This window comes from Garra rufa, chromosome 10 (genome assembly GCF_049309525.1).
Source record: "Garra rufa chromosome 10, GarRuf1.0, whole genome shotgun sequence".
In the NCBI taxonomy this organism is placed as follows: Eukaryota; Metazoa; Chordata; class Actinopteri; order Cypriniformes; family Cyprinidae; genus Garra; species Garra rufa.
In genome coordinates this window covers 50,774,079-50,792,932 of record NC_133370.1, presented here as the reverse complement: position 1 = coordinate 50,792,932, position 18,854 = coordinate 50,774,079, and the positions used below count along the sequence as shown (strand labels likewise).

At 39.8% G+C, this 18,854-nt stretch overlaps 1 protein-coding gene across 3 annotated transcripts in view; it reads right to left on the bottom strand.

Annotated features, from left to right (window-relative positions):
- Window positions 1-2,785: 2,785 nt before the first annotated feature.
- Window positions 2,786-18,854, bottom strand: part of LOC141344805 (dynamin-1-like) — a 36,823-nt gene continuing 20,754 nt past the window's right edge. For all 3 annotated transcript variants that reach the window (XM_073849701.1, XM_073849703.1, XM_073849702.1), the window contains 7 exons: window positions 16,822-16,935; window positions 13,356-13,465; window positions 11,707-11,818; window positions 11,386-11,550; window positions 9,993-10,231; window positions 7,595-7,768; window positions 2,786-4,422 (listed from right to left, as the gene is read on the bottom strand). In XM_073849701.1, the coding sequence (XP_073705802.1) occupies window positions 4,380-4,422; window positions 7,595-7,768; window positions 9,993-10,231; window positions 11,386-11,550; window positions 11,707-11,818; window positions 13,356-13,465; window positions 16,822-16,935 (957 nt within the window). In that variant the 3' untranslated portion in view covers window positions 2,786-4,379. The remainder of the gene's footprint in view (window positions 4,423-7,594; window positions 7,769-9,992; window positions 10,232-11,385; window positions 11,551-11,706; window positions 11,819-13,355; window positions 13,466-16,821; window positions 16,936-18,854) is intronic.

Below are 18,854 nucleotides of genomic sequence, written 5' to 3'. Positions count from 1 at the left end.
CACCGTACGCCACACTGTGATTTCCACCACAATTACAACATCTGGGTTGTTCCTTGCGGTTACACTGCTCATAGCTATGGTCTTCACCACATCTAGCACATCTTCTTTTACCTTTGCAAGTTTTGCTTGTATGACCAAATCTTTGACAGTTATAACATCTCATTGGCGTTGGTACATATTCTCAAACATTATAACTCATAAAGCCTAAGGTAACTTTTTTGGGAAGCACTTCATCTTCAAATTCAATCAGAATAGACTCACTATCTAGTCGTACTCCCTCAGCGTCCGAACATTCTTCACAGTTCCTCCCTTTAAGTTTGCCTTAGTTTCATCCACAGCTAAACTAACTGGAACTCCCCAGATCACTCCTTTATACCACTTGGTTCCTTTCTCAATATAATTTGTACTCACCACTTTGTTTCTCCCTATTTCTTTCATTCTACCCGCCCGCTGTCTTTGTTCCTCATTCCTACGATCAACAAATTAGCATCTCTCAACACCTTTGCCATATGAATATCACCAACCTGATTTTTTAAAACGGTTGTTAGTTTTACCGGACTCATTGGCAAAATTCCCTTCTCCTCAATATGATTTTGAAACCATTACCTGCCTGCTCCCTTTCCTCATTTCCTTCTCCAACACCTCCACCACCTCTTATTTTTTTCGATTTATTTCCTGCTACATCATCTCCTCTCTTCTCCTTTATTCTCATATGTCCTTGGGTTACATCCATACTGTCCTCACTATCATCATTATCAGTCTCTCCCCACTCTGGTCCATTCACAGTATAGTTGTGCCGACCCGCCACCACTTTCTTCCATTCATTATTCTTTTTCATTTTAGTAAAGCCTTTTATTCGACTGCCACCAGACAATCGTATCTTTATTTCAGTATCATCTGATAGATCACTTTGCTTGGATTGATGTCCCGGAAAAGTTTTAACCATATAAGAACGCTAAACCGACCGTCGAATTGGCGTCCTCCACAAGCGGTACCTGCTCCCTCCAGCCAGACCTCGCCCCGCCAAGTGCCTGTGTGGAATGTCTTTGAATTGCCATGAATTTAATTCCACTTCCTGTCATTCCAACTCCAATTCAAATTCAACTTCCTGTGGGGCGGAGTCAATTCAATTCAAATTCCAACTCATGAATTCAATGGCGGCCAATTCTGAAATTCTGAATTGTGCACAAGCCTGCTGCAAATATACTAATGAAAAGTATGTTTATACTTCAGTAGGACTTTAGTACACTTGAAAAAAGTATACTAAATACCAGTAATACTTACATACATTTTTAGTGTATTAAAATAAAGTATAGTACAGAAAGAACACACAAAAGAGTTTTATTAGTGTGTTTTTCAAAAGTGCGTTTTAAACGCTTTAAACATTAGTTGATTTTTGGTAGACTGTTTACAAACTAATCCTAAATTTAAAATAAGTTAATATATAAAAAATATATTAGTAATGTATTGTAGTAGGGTTCAAGTGTATTTGTAACTATATACAGTTTTTTTAAATACATAGTATGTTAAAAGCACATTTAGTTCAATTTCAGGGTGTCTCAAAATAGCAGAGTTGAGTCCACTTAGATGTTATTAAGTTTATCTTAACATACACTTAATACTATTTTTAGTACAATAAGTACAAAATTAGTGTGCGAAAATAGAGCATTTTTAGTACATTACTAGTATACTTAAATAAAGTGCATTTTTGTGCACTTTTTTTTTTACCTGAGTAAACACTATAAACCTAAATTAAAAATGAGGTAATCATGTTCTAATTTTTCTATAAAAATCATTATTTTAGATTACTATTTCAAATATATATTTCATTTCTATATTTTTGTAAAGTAACCCTAACCCAGTGCTCTGTCAGGCCTGAGTAAGAGTGAACTCGCATTAGATAACTTCTGAGTTAAGTTTGGAGTGAGATTATTATCATTATTATTATTATTTTCACTCAGTATCAACTCATTTGTATACGCTGCACTTATAGGGTGATAAACTGCATTTGTTAAATGCAGTTGAATGAATATCTTATTCAGCACTATTTTAAACATTTCAGTATTTTCTTGGATTCGTTAATCACTTGTGTGTACTTTTACCAGTTTTGTTAAAAATTGAAAAAATTATGTTATTCAAAAAAGTTACACATTTTTTACATTTCACATTTTAAAAGAAAAACCCCTCCAAGTGTCTATGTGCATTGAAATTTAAAACCATTTTACCCTTAAATACTACAATAATAGTAATGTAAGTAATAGAAGTATTAGAAAAATATTTTAATAATTATTTAATAATTGCACAAATAGTATTTAGTGCCAAAATATCTCCTCAAAGTATTGAATAAACATTATTAAATTAAACTCTAGAAGACAATAAGTAAGGAATAGCAGAGAGCTGAAGGTTATAGATCTGTGATATCAGTTCAGCTTGTGTTGGTGTTGAAGTGATGTGCAGCGTTCAGTAGTTTATAGTGTTTGCTCCATTCTTCATCTGTTCAGGCACTGATTCAGTCTTAATTCATTATTCTTCTCATCAGCATTATCAGATTTTTGTGAAAGCAATTGACATAAACTGACATTCTGGAACCTGTGGAGTCCATCCTTTCCAACCTCTGAAGACCAGAGCTGAGTCAGGGCTTCATTTCAGATCAGTCTGTTCTCAAATCATGATGTTATGAGCGACTGAAATGACTAGCACAGCTTCTTGGTGAAAATCCTCAACAGAAAACTGGTCTTTGAAATCGCATCCACAGAAAACAGGAATTAGACACGGCAGATTCTCATTTGATTTTCCATAATAGATTTTATTTCATACATATAGAGGTACGGTACATCAAGCCATAATGAAACACAGAAAGAGTTATCGACGACTGTGAAACGCTCAGATCTGCTGTTTCCACCGCCATTAAAACTATGTGTTTCTGAGAACAGCAAATAAACAGCTAAAGCACATTTTCCAGCATTCGTTTTCAGTGCCGTCTTATGAATGTATTATTATTCTGTTTAACTCCAGTTTCAAGCTCAGATCTGCTCTTAAACGCTGGTCTCATCAGCTCACTCACAGAGAAGTGTCTCAAATACTTCATTTGTGCATAGCTATATTCTGACTGACGTGACGAACACTAATATCCCAGTCTGACCAACCGTTCACCATTAGACTGAAGATAATGTCTCTCATGATGCTCGAGTCGCTGGTTTCTCAGCTGTTTTAGTCTGACTCTCAATATGTTCATCTTCACCTGCATTCATTCATTCTGATATCTCTCTCTTATGTGTGTTTATGGGACTAAACAGCAGAAGTTTAACCCGTTTGAATGTCATCCGACTAGTAAATGAAACACTATATAGCCATTTGGAACAAGCACAAAGTCTGTGATTCACAAACCTGCAGATAATATATCCATACGTTCATGTTTTTAATAATGATGACGTAAAAATAATCAGTCCCTGCACACTCGTCTTACGTTCCTTATTGAGTCTGATTTAAGAATGCTATCATATTATTATCAAATGAAGAGAATCTTAACATGAGTACAGTAGCGAATGAACACCATCACTGCTTCAACATCACAGAGACCACAGTAAACTAGCGCTGGATTATTGCAGAGTAGGAGGATCAGGGTCCGGAGCGGGTCTGAAACATGTACAGTACATATAGTGGAGATTCTACACAGCAGAACAGGTGTATACTGCAGTTCCAGGGGCTTTGGTCCAACATTTGGATGGCAAGCAGGCGGCGCTACTCAAGGAGATGAATATATTTGATATTTTGGTGCTCATTTAGGTGTTTGCAGACAACCACGTCTAAAGATGCCCGCTGCGAGTCACAGACGGAACCGATGTTCACTACTAAGAAATAAAGCTCTCCTCTGAGCCTTTCAGTGACGAACCACATTAAGAAATAAGAACATCATTTAAACGTCCAAACACAAATATCACATAACCTTAAACTATTTTACACGTTTATCTCTTAATTTAGCCACAAACACACACACACACACACACACACACACACACACACACACACTCTTGCCAGTGTCCACTAATATAAATATATGGCTCACACACTGTGGTTTAATGTGGACAGGCCTAAAATAAACAAACATGCATCGCTAGAAAGGTCAACGCTGCGCCGGAGGACCGAGACGAACGACTGACACGGAAGAGGAGGAGCTGGGGTTAGGATGAAGACTAGTAGAGGATAGCATGAAGGAGACTCGACGTCTGAACCACAGGCACCGACAGACGACACACAACTATCACAGACGCCAGCACACCGGAGGAAGAGGAGGACATCACTAGGACATGCGGGGACTCAGAGCTGTGGACACACGGAGGACTACTGCTCAAATGACAACAGCGTCCAACTAACGCCTCTTATGGGGGAACCTGTCTGGTTGGGGAAGGAGGAGGACGACGACTGTGTTAGAAGAAGAAGAAGAAGAAGAAGAAAGTGGTTCGTGACAGCAGAAGCGTCGAGGAAGGCAATGGATAGGAGACAAAAAAGACAGAATTAGTGTCTGTAAGCAGAGTAGTGTAAGACAGTCATGTTAATATATTACATGGACACATGCGTGTCGCTCTAGTGCTGGAATTACACTGGCAGCACTAGTGTAGAGCACGATTGTAGAGATCAAGATGGCTAGGGATGCACCGAAAGTTAAATTCTTGGCCGAAGCTGAAGATGAGCAAAATTAAACACTGGACTGAAGTTTGTTTTGCATTTTTCCCCCATGTATTTTGCCAATTTTTTTTTCACCATTGCATACATTAAATAGCCAAAATGTGCTTTTTACAGATTTGTCTTGCTTTTCAAAAAGGAAAAAAAAATCTATTACAAAACAACAATTTAAAAATATTTATTAAACACTGAACATTTTGAACATTCCAGTAGACATTATAGCCTACCGACAAACCACAATTTAACTTGAAATTAATAAGTTAAGTAAAATAGTTTTTTTTATCTTTGAACCCTGGCTAAGGAGCTGCTGTCAGAATAAATACAGCTGGTGTCTGGTGTGTATTAGACCACAGAACGTTCTGGAGCCAGAGTCACAAACATTCTTAAAAATAAATTTATTCTTAACTGACATTTTCTAAAATAAGAAAAAAGGTAAGAATATTTTGTATTCCCAAAAATTTGTCTTAAGAATATTCTTTTTTTTTTTACTTAAGATTGTTCTTAAGACAAAATGTAAGAAAATTCAAATTCTTCTAACTTCTTAAAGTTAGGATAGCCCGAGCCTTGTCTTAAATCCCAAACAGTAAGAATTATTTCATGAATTTATTGGGTTATTTCAAATGAACTGTTATATTTAAGCATTGCAACACTACTAGCTACATAGTCCAAAATGCAGCTGCTAGAGTCCTTACCAGGTCAAGAAAATATGATCATATTACCCCAATTTTACAGTCTCTACACTGGCTACCTATTAGGTTCCGTATCACTTACAAAATATTACTTCTTACCTATAAGGCCCTTAATGGTTTAGCTCCTGCATACCTAACTAGTCTCCTACTACGCTACAATCCCTCACGCTCCCTAAGGAGCAAAACTCTGGACTCTTAGTAGTACCTAGGATAGCAAAGTCCACTAAAGGAGGGAGAGCCTTTTCACATTTGGGTCCCAAACTCTGGAATAGCCTTCCTGATAACGTTCGGGGTTCAGACACACTTTCTATGTTTAAATCTAGATTAAAGACTCATCTCTTTAGCCAAGCATTCACATAATGTATCTCATAACGTTGTACTTCAGTTACATCTGATCAAATGCACATTAATATTCCTCAGCTTGGGCTAAACCATCATTTTTGTTTGGTCGGAAGTTGGAACAGCAGCTACGCTAATTATTTCTCTGTTTCTCTGTCTTTGCCACGGGATTTCCATCCCGTGGTAACTAGGATTTACACAAGATTCAGCCCGGATTCAGATGAAGAGATGATGCCAACCCCTCAGAGGACCGCAGATGATGCCAGCCTTGAAACAACATACAGCACTACATAATTTTCCTACAAGTCGATTACAGCACATAACCATTGCAATTAGTGTTCATCATCTGTTTAATTACACAGTTACTGATTTAATATTTATATCATATGTACATCGACTCAACATACAGTATTCACCACTAATAAGCTACTAAATATATTGTAGTAGCCTAAAACTTTTGTGCAGCTGCTCTGCAACAATCTGTATTGTAAAAAGCGCTATACAAATAAACTTGAATTGAATTGAATTGAATTGAATATAATACATATTAGGACTATTATTAGAGATGAGCAGGAGTTCAGCGATGACTGATAATGTGAACAATGATCGCTCATGATTCGCCTGTGTAGGACTTTACTGTTTGCAGATGTCAAAACTCAGTAGCAACTCTACAAAAATGAGTCAGATAGGGAGATTTAATTTAACATTTTTTATTTAATTTAACCTATAAATAAGACATAATCATTGGCTGTATTTAGCACATATGTGCAGGAGGCGTTTGCTGTAGCAGTGTCTCGTACCAGAGACGTTCATTCGGATGAGGGCACAAAAACAGCACACAAATGAATTAAACAGATCGCCGAAGCTCAAGACAGACCGTTTAAAGTAACTGTTCAAAAACACGGTGCATTAAAACGTGAAGCTGAGCGCCAGTCGAGGTCGTGATGAAAATAGTGTGTGATTATTATGATTATTAGGATCATCTGCAGAAACCTCAAACAAAGACAGTCCTTGAATAGCGAGTTTATAAAAGCATCTTCAGCCATGAATTCACTCAGATAGATGTATTATTTTCTTCTTAAGAAAAAGATTAAGACGAACATATTTGAGAACCTCTTAATACTTGTTCAAGAATTGCACTTAAGAACATTCTTACGAACTTTTTAGAATTTATGTTAAGAAATTTCTTAATTTATTTCTCAAGAAGATGTTCGTGAATCCGGCTCCTGGAGCTGACTGACTAATGGATGATTTCAGTCATCATACAGTAACCTTTCTCTCCTCATGAAGACATGCGATGCGCTTCTAAACAGTCTCTCGCTGTCGCTGCTAACCCTTTCTCAGACAGTTTTAAATGCTTCCACACTGACCACATGTTTGATCATTAGTGCACCTCTATTTGATCACGTCACCTCATTGTTCGCTATCATTTATTTGACCTTTTCACTTATTCGGCCGAACACTGAAAGAGCTTTTTTGCTATTTTCAGCTGAATAATTTCAGTTGCCAAACATTCGGTGCGTCCCTAAAGCTTGTGTCTAACAAAGGTATGAAAAAAGGGACTAGAGACAAGTACAGTGTGAGTGTAGCTCCACAAGCCTGGATTCATCCATCGTTATGTATCTAAATTTGTCAAAACACAGTTCATAAAGCGAGTATGTCCTGCCACTAGAGTTGCTGTAGTGTAAGATATCATCTTCTCCATCGGCTCACTGTCCTGATGGATGGTTGTTGGAGTTAGGGTCTGGTTTATATCTAGCTGTCTGAGAGTGTGTTTGTGAGGAATATTTGAATACGTTAGAAACAGTGAGTCAAGAGATGGAGGTGTGGGAGAAGAGGACACATGAAAGGGTTTGTCTCGCGGTCAGAAGGAGAGATCTCACCTGGGAATGCTGGGCGGCGCTCGGTTGGGTCGACTGGGAACCTGTGGGCTGTCTGCGCTGTTGTTCAGGGGACCTAAGGGTCCGGGGCGAGACGGAGGCGGAGGAGCTCCTCTACCCGCTGGTCTCTGTCCCGCAGACATCCTCCGTGGAGCCGTGGGGCTGGGTGGAGGAGACCTGCAGAAACAAACACACACGCTCACAGCAAACACTGAGGACAGACCGATCATTCATCTCCACATCTACATCAACACTATCACGGTAGAGAACCACTCACTCCTACTCCTGTCCTAAAATCATCTTTCACAGAACAATCTGGATCATTCTAGGGCTGCTCCATTTCATGATTATTTTGGTCAATATTGTAATTACGATTATTTAAACGATTATGACAGGCTCCAAAACTTTATACAGGGATTAATTTAAAGATAGCAATACAGCGAGAAAAAAAAAAAAAGAGGAAAAAAAAACCTGAATATTTGTATGCAAGTCTGAAGTAGTCTAACAATACTACAGAAACTGAATGCAATTATAAAACAGCATCTTCACTGGAATAGTTAAACATGCTTGGTTTCTTATTAAAACTACAAACGTCCTTCATTCAAGAGCAGCGAGTCATTTTTCTCTTTGCATTTTTACGTTTTATTCATATTAAGCACCAGGGGCGCCGCTAAGGACAATTCTAAGGGCCCACGCTCTTTAGGGCCCCCAGAGATCTGCTTTTGTGTGGTGGGGGGCCCAAACTCATATTTTGTCATAGGGCCCAAAATTGCGAGCGGTGCCCCTGTTAAACACAGAGACGACAGAAGGAATATTATCTGTTTCCGCTTTAAGAGCCACACGGATCCAATCTACTGTTACACACAGATTCTCATTCTCAACTGTTTATGATCCTTTAGGACAGAACTGACAAGAGTTTACAGGAATAATCACAAAACGCCTCATTGTGAAATATTTTTGTGTGTATTTGAGCGTTTAGGCGCACCTTTAGCTAAAAGATAACTTTAGTTACATGTCCATGTTCTGCTCCGTCTCTGAGCGCAAACACAGAACAGAAGTTCTCTTACACGCTGTTAAAAACACAACATCAAAGAAACATTAATAAATCAAGCACATCCCGTTTTATGAAAGTCACGTTACATGATTTAGCTGATTTGCGTGTGAAATTAGGCTTTTAAGGAGGAGCGAAAGCGCACCACTGGTAAGGGGGCAGAATGGGGCGCAATAATGGTTTCATCTCCGTTACTGCATTTTCATGATCGATTGAAGCAGAAATTGGAATCAAAACCGAATTTCAATTAATTTCACAGCCCTAGATCATTCCATTAAGTCCATCACTAAAATGATTCAAGCTCTAACACATCAGTGTTGTTTTCGTCAACAATGACAAAATCGTTTCGTTGACGCCACTTTTTTTCATGATGATAACGAGACGATGACGAGATAAAAATGTCTCGTTGATGACTAAAACATGACGAGACGTGCGTGAGTTTTCGTTGACGAGACGAGAATAGACGAAAATGTTAGTGGGTGGTCCGTCAGACGTTTAAATAAATGACATTTCTGCTTATTGTGCATGCCAATCAAAACTTAAAAAGTATCTGCCACTATGGCAAGCCGTTTCAGCATTCTATCCTTGTTTGGTTACGCTCAACACGTCACATTGTAGTCACTCAGACAGACAGACAGATGATTAACCATGATGGGTGGTCTCAAACAGTGAAAGGACCTATGGGTGTATTTCAAATATATGTCTTTTATGTCTAAAACCATTCCTTCATTATTGTAATTATTGGTGAAAATAGTCGATCCGGAAGCTCACATTGTGTTGAACTATAGATCTGCTATTTTCACAACTTATAAGTGACACTACCAAACAGCAAAATACTTACTGACCTACATTAATTTGTTAAAAGACTTTTTCCCCTTTTTTTGACTAAAACTAGACTAAAACCTTTTTGACTTTTCGTAGACTAAAATTGGACTAAAACTAATAAGCATTTTAGTCCAAAAGACTAAGACTAAGACTAAATCTAAGATGGTTGTCAAAAACAACACTGTAACTCATCTGTCTAGATCTCCTGGAGAAGCTGCCGTCAAGGCTTTCAAGGATAGGGCAATCAATAAATGAAGCCATGAATGATCCTAGAACCACTCTTGATCATTTCTAGTGTCCTACGGTTCAGTCTGAATTGGACATCCGTCGTGATGCAGTGGATGATCTATAGTCACATCATCCTCAGAGCTCTGGAGCAACATCTGCAGCTCTGGATCACCGTCATTCACAGTTGAGGCACAGACAAAGAAGGCCAACCCAAAGATTCCCCCTGGACTCAGCAATCTTTCTGATGATCAGAGCAGTGTGTTTCTCATCCGTGACAGAGGTGTGTGAGCGGGTTACCTGCGAGATCCTCCTCCGCCGGCGTGCAGCCAGGAGTTGTCCACAGGCGGAGGCAGCGGCGTAGAGACGGTGGTGGTGGAGATATCGCCGATGATGGCCAGCGCTTCTTTCAGAGCGTGATGTGTGCGCAGCACTTCCTCTCTCCGCTGCACCTGCTCCTGAGACTCGTCCATCAGCGCGTTCTGATCTCCGGCCGAGTACAGCTGAGCCAGAAGCTCTGCGTTGATGAAGTCTTTCACCTGAGGAAGAGGAGCATGATGTTAGTCAGCTCATATTATCATGGGTCGGAAGGTAATGCTCACAGAGACACACCAGTGTTTCAAGTAGGGATGTCCCCATTGCTCCAGAACTAAAACAAACTGTTACTAAGCTTTTGCCTTTTGCTATGAGTTTGATTATGCACAGGCGCAGAAAAACTAAGAAGCTACAACAATCTATCATGCCACATTAAAGAGCGCCAAAACAGTATTTAGTGCTTGAATTTCCAAATGAAATTTGAGACTTGAGACGTTTCATTGCGATTTATTGGATGAGAGGCGCACTGTGTACTTGTTAGTCATCGACTGAAAACAGCGTAGACCAAAAGATGGACTGAGATTTACTGATCAATACTGCGCATTAAAATGAGAATATATTAAAATCGATGTCACTGCGGGGCGCGTGGTGTTGAACATGACAAGTTAAGCAGTCTCATCTGTTCTCTTCAACATATTAAAAATTAAAACGTGAACAAAAATAAGTGCAATTAAATGTGTTGTAATTAAAATATGAAAATTAAAATGACGGGTGATAAGGAATTATGATGGAATTTTTACGACCCAAAATGTAACAATGTAACAGTCTAACGCCAGCTCTGGTATATATCCTCATTATTTTTGAACACATCTATAGTTCTGCGGTGGTAGAGTTAGTCCTCTTGACTCCACACAGAAACACAGAAACACTGTGGCACTTTTATTTTTTCATTTGTTTACATGTCTGCCACATATTTTAATTTGAGGTGCTGTTTGTTTTTATATTAGACTTTTTTTTATAATTTACTGTTGCACTAAAGTCCAGAAGAGAAGAATTTATGTCATTTATTACTTGATTGTTCAATCTACCTCACAGAAGTGCTCTGTTTGTTACCAGAGTTGTTGAATGTTAAAATAAGGTGAGTTAAATAAAAAATAAGGAACATTCTTTTTTAATGTATTATAGAAGTAGATACTCGAAATCAAATGACTTTAACTCCTGATCGGGACATCCCTAGTTTCGAGTACTGGCTCTGATTAACTCTACTAAAGTATCAAACGCTTTGTTTAAACTAAAGTGATTCACTCCTTTATGCTACTTGAGAATCAAAGACGAAACCGTCAAACCCTCATCTGTCCTCACAGTAGTGCATCCTTACGTTATTGATCATGAGATGCATGATGCTCTTGGGCATCAGGTCCCGGATGCATTTGTTGACGATGGCCATGTAGGAGTCCACCAGATTCCGGATGGTCTCCACCTTCCTCTCCAGCTGAGGATCCATGGAGAAGTTCTCCGACGGACCAGAACTCTCACTCTCCACCTGACAGAGAACGGGACCAAAGACACTCAGAAAGTTCACTGATAAGGAAGAACTTGAGATTTTGAGCAGAATCTCATGTCAGTGATCAGGAAACAGAGGGAAGAGCAGAAATGTGAACTGAAGTGTGTTATCCGGAGATAGTGAGGAGTTACTCACAGCGGCCTTCTCCGGATAAACCCCGGCGCGCAGCAGAGACGCTCTCCAGCTGTCCACCTCCTCCAGAGTGTCACACGCCAGCTCCAGGAAACGGTTGTCCTTGAAGACGTTCCTGAGAGGAAGCCAGACATCTCTCAAATGAACCTCCTCTAACTATGAGCAGAGATGAAGACTAACCCTAATTCATCAGATTGTTCCTCTGTGTTGTTATACAGCGAGGGAAAGAATTATTTGATCCCCTGCTGATTTTGTAAGTTTGCCCACTGACAAAGAAATGATCAGTCTATCATTTTAATGGTAGGTTTATTTGAACAGTGACAGACAGAATAACAACAAAACAATCCAGAAAAACGCATTTCAATAAAGTGATAAATTGATTTGCATTTTAATTTTGAAATAAGTATTTGATCCCCAATCAATCAGCAAGATCTCTGTCTCCCAGGTGTCTTTTACACAGGTAACTCTTCATAAGGGGCTGCTCGTAATCTCAGCTTGTTACCTGTATAAAACACACCTGTCCACAGAAACAATCAATCAGATTCCAAACTCTCCATCATGGCCAAGACCAAAGAGCTGTCCGAGGATGTCAGGGACAAGATTGTAGACCTACACAAGACTGGAATGAGCTACAAGACCATCGCCAACAGATGGAGCGATTATTGGCAAATGGATGAAACACACAATAACTGTCGATCTCCCTCGGTTTGGGGCTCCATGTGAGATCATGAGAACGATGAGGAATCAGCCCAGAACTACACCGGAGGATCTCGTCAATGATCTGAAGGCAGCTGGGACCATAGTCACCAAGAAAACAATTGGTAACACACTACGCCGTGAAGAACTGAAATCCTGCTCAAGAATCACATGTACAGCCGTCTGAAGTTTGCCAATGAACATCTGAATGATTCAGAGGAGAACTGGGTGAAAGTGTTGTGGTCAGATCAGACCAAAATCCAGCTCTTTGGCATCAACTCAACTCTGTGTTTGGAGGAGGAGGAACGCTGCCTATGAGCCCAAGAACACCATCCTCACCGTCAAACATGGAGCTGGAGACATTATGCTTTGGGGGTGTTTTTCTGCTAAGAGGACAGGACAACTGCACCGCATCAAAGAGACGGTGGACAGAGACATGTAGAGTCAGGATCGGGGCATTGAAATGGGTCCCAAAGAGAAGTGGGTCAGAATCCCTCCAGATATGTGTGCACACCTGCTGGACAACTACAAGAAACATCTGACGTCTGAAACACTAACTCATGTTTTCAAATACATATTTCACTCATTAAAATGCAAATCAACTTTTCTGAAATGCATCTTCTGGATTTTTTGTTGTTATTCTGTTTCTCACTGTTCAAATAAACCTACCATTACAATCATAGACTGATCATTTATTTGTCAGTGGGCAAACACACAAAATCAGCAGCGGATCAAATAATTGTCTCCTTCACTGTAGTTGTGGAGTGGATATTACTACTGTCAGAAATGCAAATGATTATTGAAACTTTAGTTATTGTCCTTAATTAAACATGTGTTAAGAGTTTAGTTGTATCTTCACTCTATGCTGCTGGTGTGCTCTTTGAAGACTAATTTCATCTAAACAGCTGTGAATGAAATGTGAAACCAGAAAGCAGGCGAGAGATCTGCTCATTTACCGCTGCTCCGTGTTGAAGATGGCAAACATGTGTTTGCTGGACATGAAGCTTTTCTCCACATCTCTGACCTTCAGATTGTCCAAGGGCAACATGTACTTCTTCTCTTTCTCCTGTAGGATCCAGATAAAGCTATGGGTCAGCAGTAGAGTTTAAACCAAACTAGTGCAATTAGTTCATTAAGATGTGGTCACAGTAGTTTTATAAACATTCTTGATTCACAATTATAGACTCCTAAAGCAGCAGCTTCTGGAAGTGATAGCTGTCAAAACAGACAATTTATTCTATTATATATAAACGTAGGCAACTAGAAAAGAGAGTTTAATGAAACATGTAAAGATAAAGAATGCTGGAGAATGAAGGGAAGGTGAAGAGAGACGAGATCATGTGGAAGTCATCAGAAAACACAGCTGATGTTAGGAGAGGATTGATGAGGAGAACACATCTAATCAACACGAGTGACGAGACCAACCAACATCAGTCCATCTCACAACAAATACTGCACCTCAAAATCAAAACAAGAGAATATGAGATACACTTTTATGAAGGAAATTAAGCCTCGCTCTTCTCTCACGCTCTTTTCATTTATATGTTCATATCTAACTTCCGGTTTCTGTGTGAAATATAAGCCGTCATGTTTAGGGTAGATTCACCCTGCGGTACAGTGCCTTGCAAAAGTATTCATACCCCTTCATTTTTTGTCACGTTTTGTTGCAGCATTATGTTAAACTGCTTTAAATGAGTTTTTCCCCACATCAATACACCATAATAATGACAAAGCACAAACCAGGTTTGCAAATTGTACAAATGTATTCAAAATCAAACACTGAAATAAGTAGATTGCATAAGTATTCATACCCTTAACTCAGTCCATAGTTGAAGCAGCTTTACAGCCTCGAGTGTTTTTGGGTCTGATGTGAGCATCTTTGCACATCTGCATTTGTCAATTATCTGCCATTCTTTGCCTCACCTTTTCACCTCTCCATCTCTGTCAGCTTGGACATTTTCTAGAGTCCTAGTTGTTCCAGTCGTCTTCCATTATGGAGAATGCTTCTGTCAACCTTCAATGCAGCAGATTTGTTTCTGAACTCTTCTCTAGATCATCGCCTTAACGCAAGTCTGTCACTGAGCTCTACAGGCAGTTATCTTGGTTTTTGCTGTGATCTGCATTTTCAGCTGTTAGACCTTTTCTGAGAGGTGTGTGTCTTTCTAAATCAGACTCATTCAGATGAATCTGCCACAGTTTAACTCCACTCCAAGTGTAGGAACATCTAGAAGCAATATGAATGCTCCTGAGATACATTTACAGTGTTCCAGAAAAGGGTATGAATACTTATGCAACGGGATCTTTTCAGTTTTTTATTTTTAATAAATTTGCACAAATGTTAAAAACCTATTTTTTGCTTTGCCATTATGGAGTAGGGAGTGTATAAGTGTATATGATGTGGGAAAAAGTAATTGCTGCAACATAACAAAATGTGAAAAAAACCGAAGGGGTATGAATACTTTTGCAAGGCACTGTATGTTTCTGTCAAACACTCTGATCTGTGAAGTAAAGCGAGCTGCAGTTTCTCCTCTGGGTTTCTGCCTTTCATAAATATTCCCCCAGAGTGCCGAGGGGCCGTTTCCTGTCTGAGTTCAGCGCTGGGAGAGAGAGAGAGCTTCAGCAGCAGACTGGCATTCAGTCTCAACATCTGGAAGCACTTTAGACCTCAGAGAGAGAGAGAGAGAGAGAGAGAGAGAGAGAGAGAGAGAGAGAGAGAGAGAGAGAGAGAGAGAGAGAGAGAGAGAGAGAGAGAGAGAGAGAGAGAGAGAGAGAGAGAGAGAGAGAGAGAGAGAGAGAGAGAGAGAGAGAGAGAGAGAGAGAGAGAGAGAGAGGCGCAGGAGAGCAGCTTCAGTGCAAACCTCTGGAGAACAGCAGAGAGCAGACAAACGTACGCCGGCGATCATCAGAGTCCAGCAGCAATCGGGACGAGTCTGAGCTTCTGGAGGACTATGTGAAACCCGCTCCAGACGTCCAGCAGCCCAGAGGAGCGTGGGTTTGTCCGTCTCAGATCTGTGAGCATTAGTCCCTCCCCGTCGCTGCTGTGAATCGCTCTCTCTGACCCAATGTGCCACGTCAGGATCCGGCGCTCGGCCTGAGCAGACACACGGACGCCGCACCACGGACACGGAGCGATAGGAGCGAGACTCTCACAGGATCAGCTGCGATGAAGACCGGCGTCTCTTCCTCCGTCTGCCCAGTGTTCAGACTACCTGTTCATGCTCTGGCTGCTGTACAGTAGTCTGCACATTGGTTAGACTGAGTGAGGAAAGCCACCGCAGCGTCCTGGAGAACTGAGGACATGACAGCTTTTCCAATAACCTGCTTGTTTTCCCTCTCTCTACTCTTTAAGATGCATTTGCTTCCAGTGCTAATGAACAGGAGGATCTGAAGAGGCACACAAACACCAGGATATTTCATCTGAAATGCTCAAAACACAGCCGACACAAGCGTTTAGTTTCGCCGCTGGTGAATGTTCGTATGAGTCTGGAATGCTGCGGTTGTGAGGTCAGAGCTTCCTTAAAGTTTCATACGGTTTTCATTCAAATAATGATGTTTGTAATGCTAAAAGTCATGAAAAAACAAAACTATTGTTTACATTCTTCAATGACCAAAGCCATTAAGCCTTAAAAACATATGGGGTCTAATTTAAACAACAAGTTCATGAATTATACAAACTTTAGCATTTAAGGACAATAAAAGCAGATCAAGTCTAAACAAAGACTAATCGGTACATTTGTGCTCTGAATCATCGTCTCGAACCGTTGAATCATTTGTGACTTTATTGCTTAAGCAGCAATAGCCAAAAATACATTGTATGGGTCAAAACTGTCAATTTTTCTTTTTTTCCAAAAATCATTTGGATATTTAGTAAAGATCGTGTTCTATGAAGATACTATGTCAATTTTCTACCATAAATATATCATAACTTTATTTTTTAATAGTAATATGCACCGCTAAGAACTTCATTTGGACAACTTTAAAGGATATTTTCTCAATATTTAGATTTTTTTTCACCCTCAGATTCTAGTTTTCAAATAGTTGAATGTCAGCCAAATATTCTTTCTTGAAAAATGGGCTTCATGCCTGTTTTTGTGGTCCATGTTCACATTTATTGGTGTGTGGCTGATGCCGATGGTGTTTGATGTGTTTGATTATAAAGCACACAGGTCTGTTGTGTTCTCAGTATTACAGCGACAGGAGAGTTTGTGTGAATGTACTGATGGTTTATTTCTGAAAGCTAATATACTGCAGTCAAACAGCACACAAAGGAACAGGAACAGTGTTTTGTCTTCGGCTCCTGTGATGAGTCTGAACCTTTCAGTGCAGTGAAAATGTGAAATGATTCAGTGCACATTTAATCATTCTTCATATAGAGACCTGTTTCAGCATCAAATCATCCTGACAGCATCTTATAACGCTCACCTCGTCATCCTTGAACCAGGACAGACTCTCAGCGGTCAACACGAACCAGTACTCCTTCGCTCCTCCCTTCATGATGCTGATGTTATTGATGGTCAACCAGCCCTTACGGATCACCTGACGATAAAACCAGACGCGTCACATCAAAAACACACGTAACAGGCTAAACACATTCAACACAGCGGTGAAGAGGACAGGAGACAGACGAATGCGGAGTGTGGATGAATGATGTGACTGAGTGCAGCTCTAGTGATATTCACACTGCGCTCCACAGACACTCACACTGCTGAAATAATATCTGAACTAGCATCGATTTAAACTAGGATGTCTTGATAGTTTAGCAAACAGTAACATCAGTTGTCTATCTGTGCAGCGGCGGATGTGAGACACAGTGATGGTTTCATTCCCACTGAATGAATGATCAATGACTCCATCTACTGGTGCATCTGTGTAACTGCAGTCAGTCTGACCCCTCTATAACACACACTGAACAAACACAGACAAACAACCCGTGAAACATCTCTTCTACCAGCACTAATATATGAGCTTAGGCTGTTTAATCATCATCATTACTAAATATAATTGATTTATCATGTATTAGAGTAGTTCACTCCCAAAGCAAACATGTACAGATGATGTCCTCACCTCATTGTCATTCAAGATGTTCATGTCTTTCTTTCTTCAGTCCATAAGAAATTATGTTTTTGGAGGAGAACATTTCAGGATTGTTCTCCATATAGTGGACTTCTATGAGTTTGAACTTCCAAAACTCAGTTTAAACACAGCTTCAAAGGACTCTAAATGATCCCAGCGGAGGAAGAAGAGTCTTATCTAGCCGCCAAACAATCACTTCATTTTTTTTTAAATACAAATGTATATACTTTTTAACCTCAAATGCTGGTCTTGTCTAGCTTTGTGTCCTCCATCGCTGTTTTACCTTTTTTGTAAAGAGTGTTTGATCTTCTTTGCACGTTCACTTTGTAAACACTGGGTCTGTGCTTCTGCAGCGATGGAGGTTTTCGACATATCCCAACCGTCTCGAACCGGAATACACACAGTTCACGTAGAACTAGGCAAGACCAGCATTTGAGCTTAAAAAGTATAAATATTTTATTTTTTTGTAATTGCCGTTTCACTAAGATACACTAAGACTCTTCTTCCTCGGCTGGGATCGTTTAGAGCTCTTTGAAGCTGCATTTAAACTACATTTTGGAAGTTCAACCTCACAGAAGTCCACTATATGCAGAGAAATCCTGGAATGTTTTCCTCAAAAAACAATTTCTTTACGACTGAAGAAAGACACCATGAACATCTTGAATGACGAGGGGGTGAGAACATTATCTGTAAAGTGTTGCTGTGGAAGTCATCTTCTCGTTTAATAGCAGGTGTAAACAGGATCTGAGTCTGGTCTCCATCATCAAGCGTGATCAAGTGTCTGTCTGATGTCTCTGGTGTGAGACGTTACACACAGGCCAAGACTGAGGATGAATCAGTGCTCTGTGTTTGCTATCAAACAGCTCATTCAGAAAGTATTCACACCCCATCATCCATCTACACTAAAATCTGACAAACTGAAACATCACATTGCATTAGTGTTAAAGCAGTGGTTGCTGACTGCTCTGTCAGACTGTATGGAGACTGATGGACATTATTTATCTTTGTTTCTCCCTCAAATTGTTCAGTTTGGAAGAGTCCTAACTCCTTCCATTATGAATTACAGACACCAGTAGGCTCTTGGGATCCTTCAGTCCAGCAGAAATGTGTTTCTGAAGTCTTCTCCAGATCTGTGCTTTAACACAATCCCATCTCTGAGCTCCAAAGGCTCTTCCTGTGACTTCATAGATTGGGTTTTTTCAGTGGTTAGTCCTTATATTCATTTGTGTGTCTTCTCAACTCATGTCTAATCTACTACATTTGCATAGATTAACTTCAATCAAAGAGTAGAATCATCTCAAAGATCAACCAGAGAAATGGATTCAGCTCAAATATTATAGCACAGGGTCTGAATACTTATGCCAATGTGATATTTCAGTTGT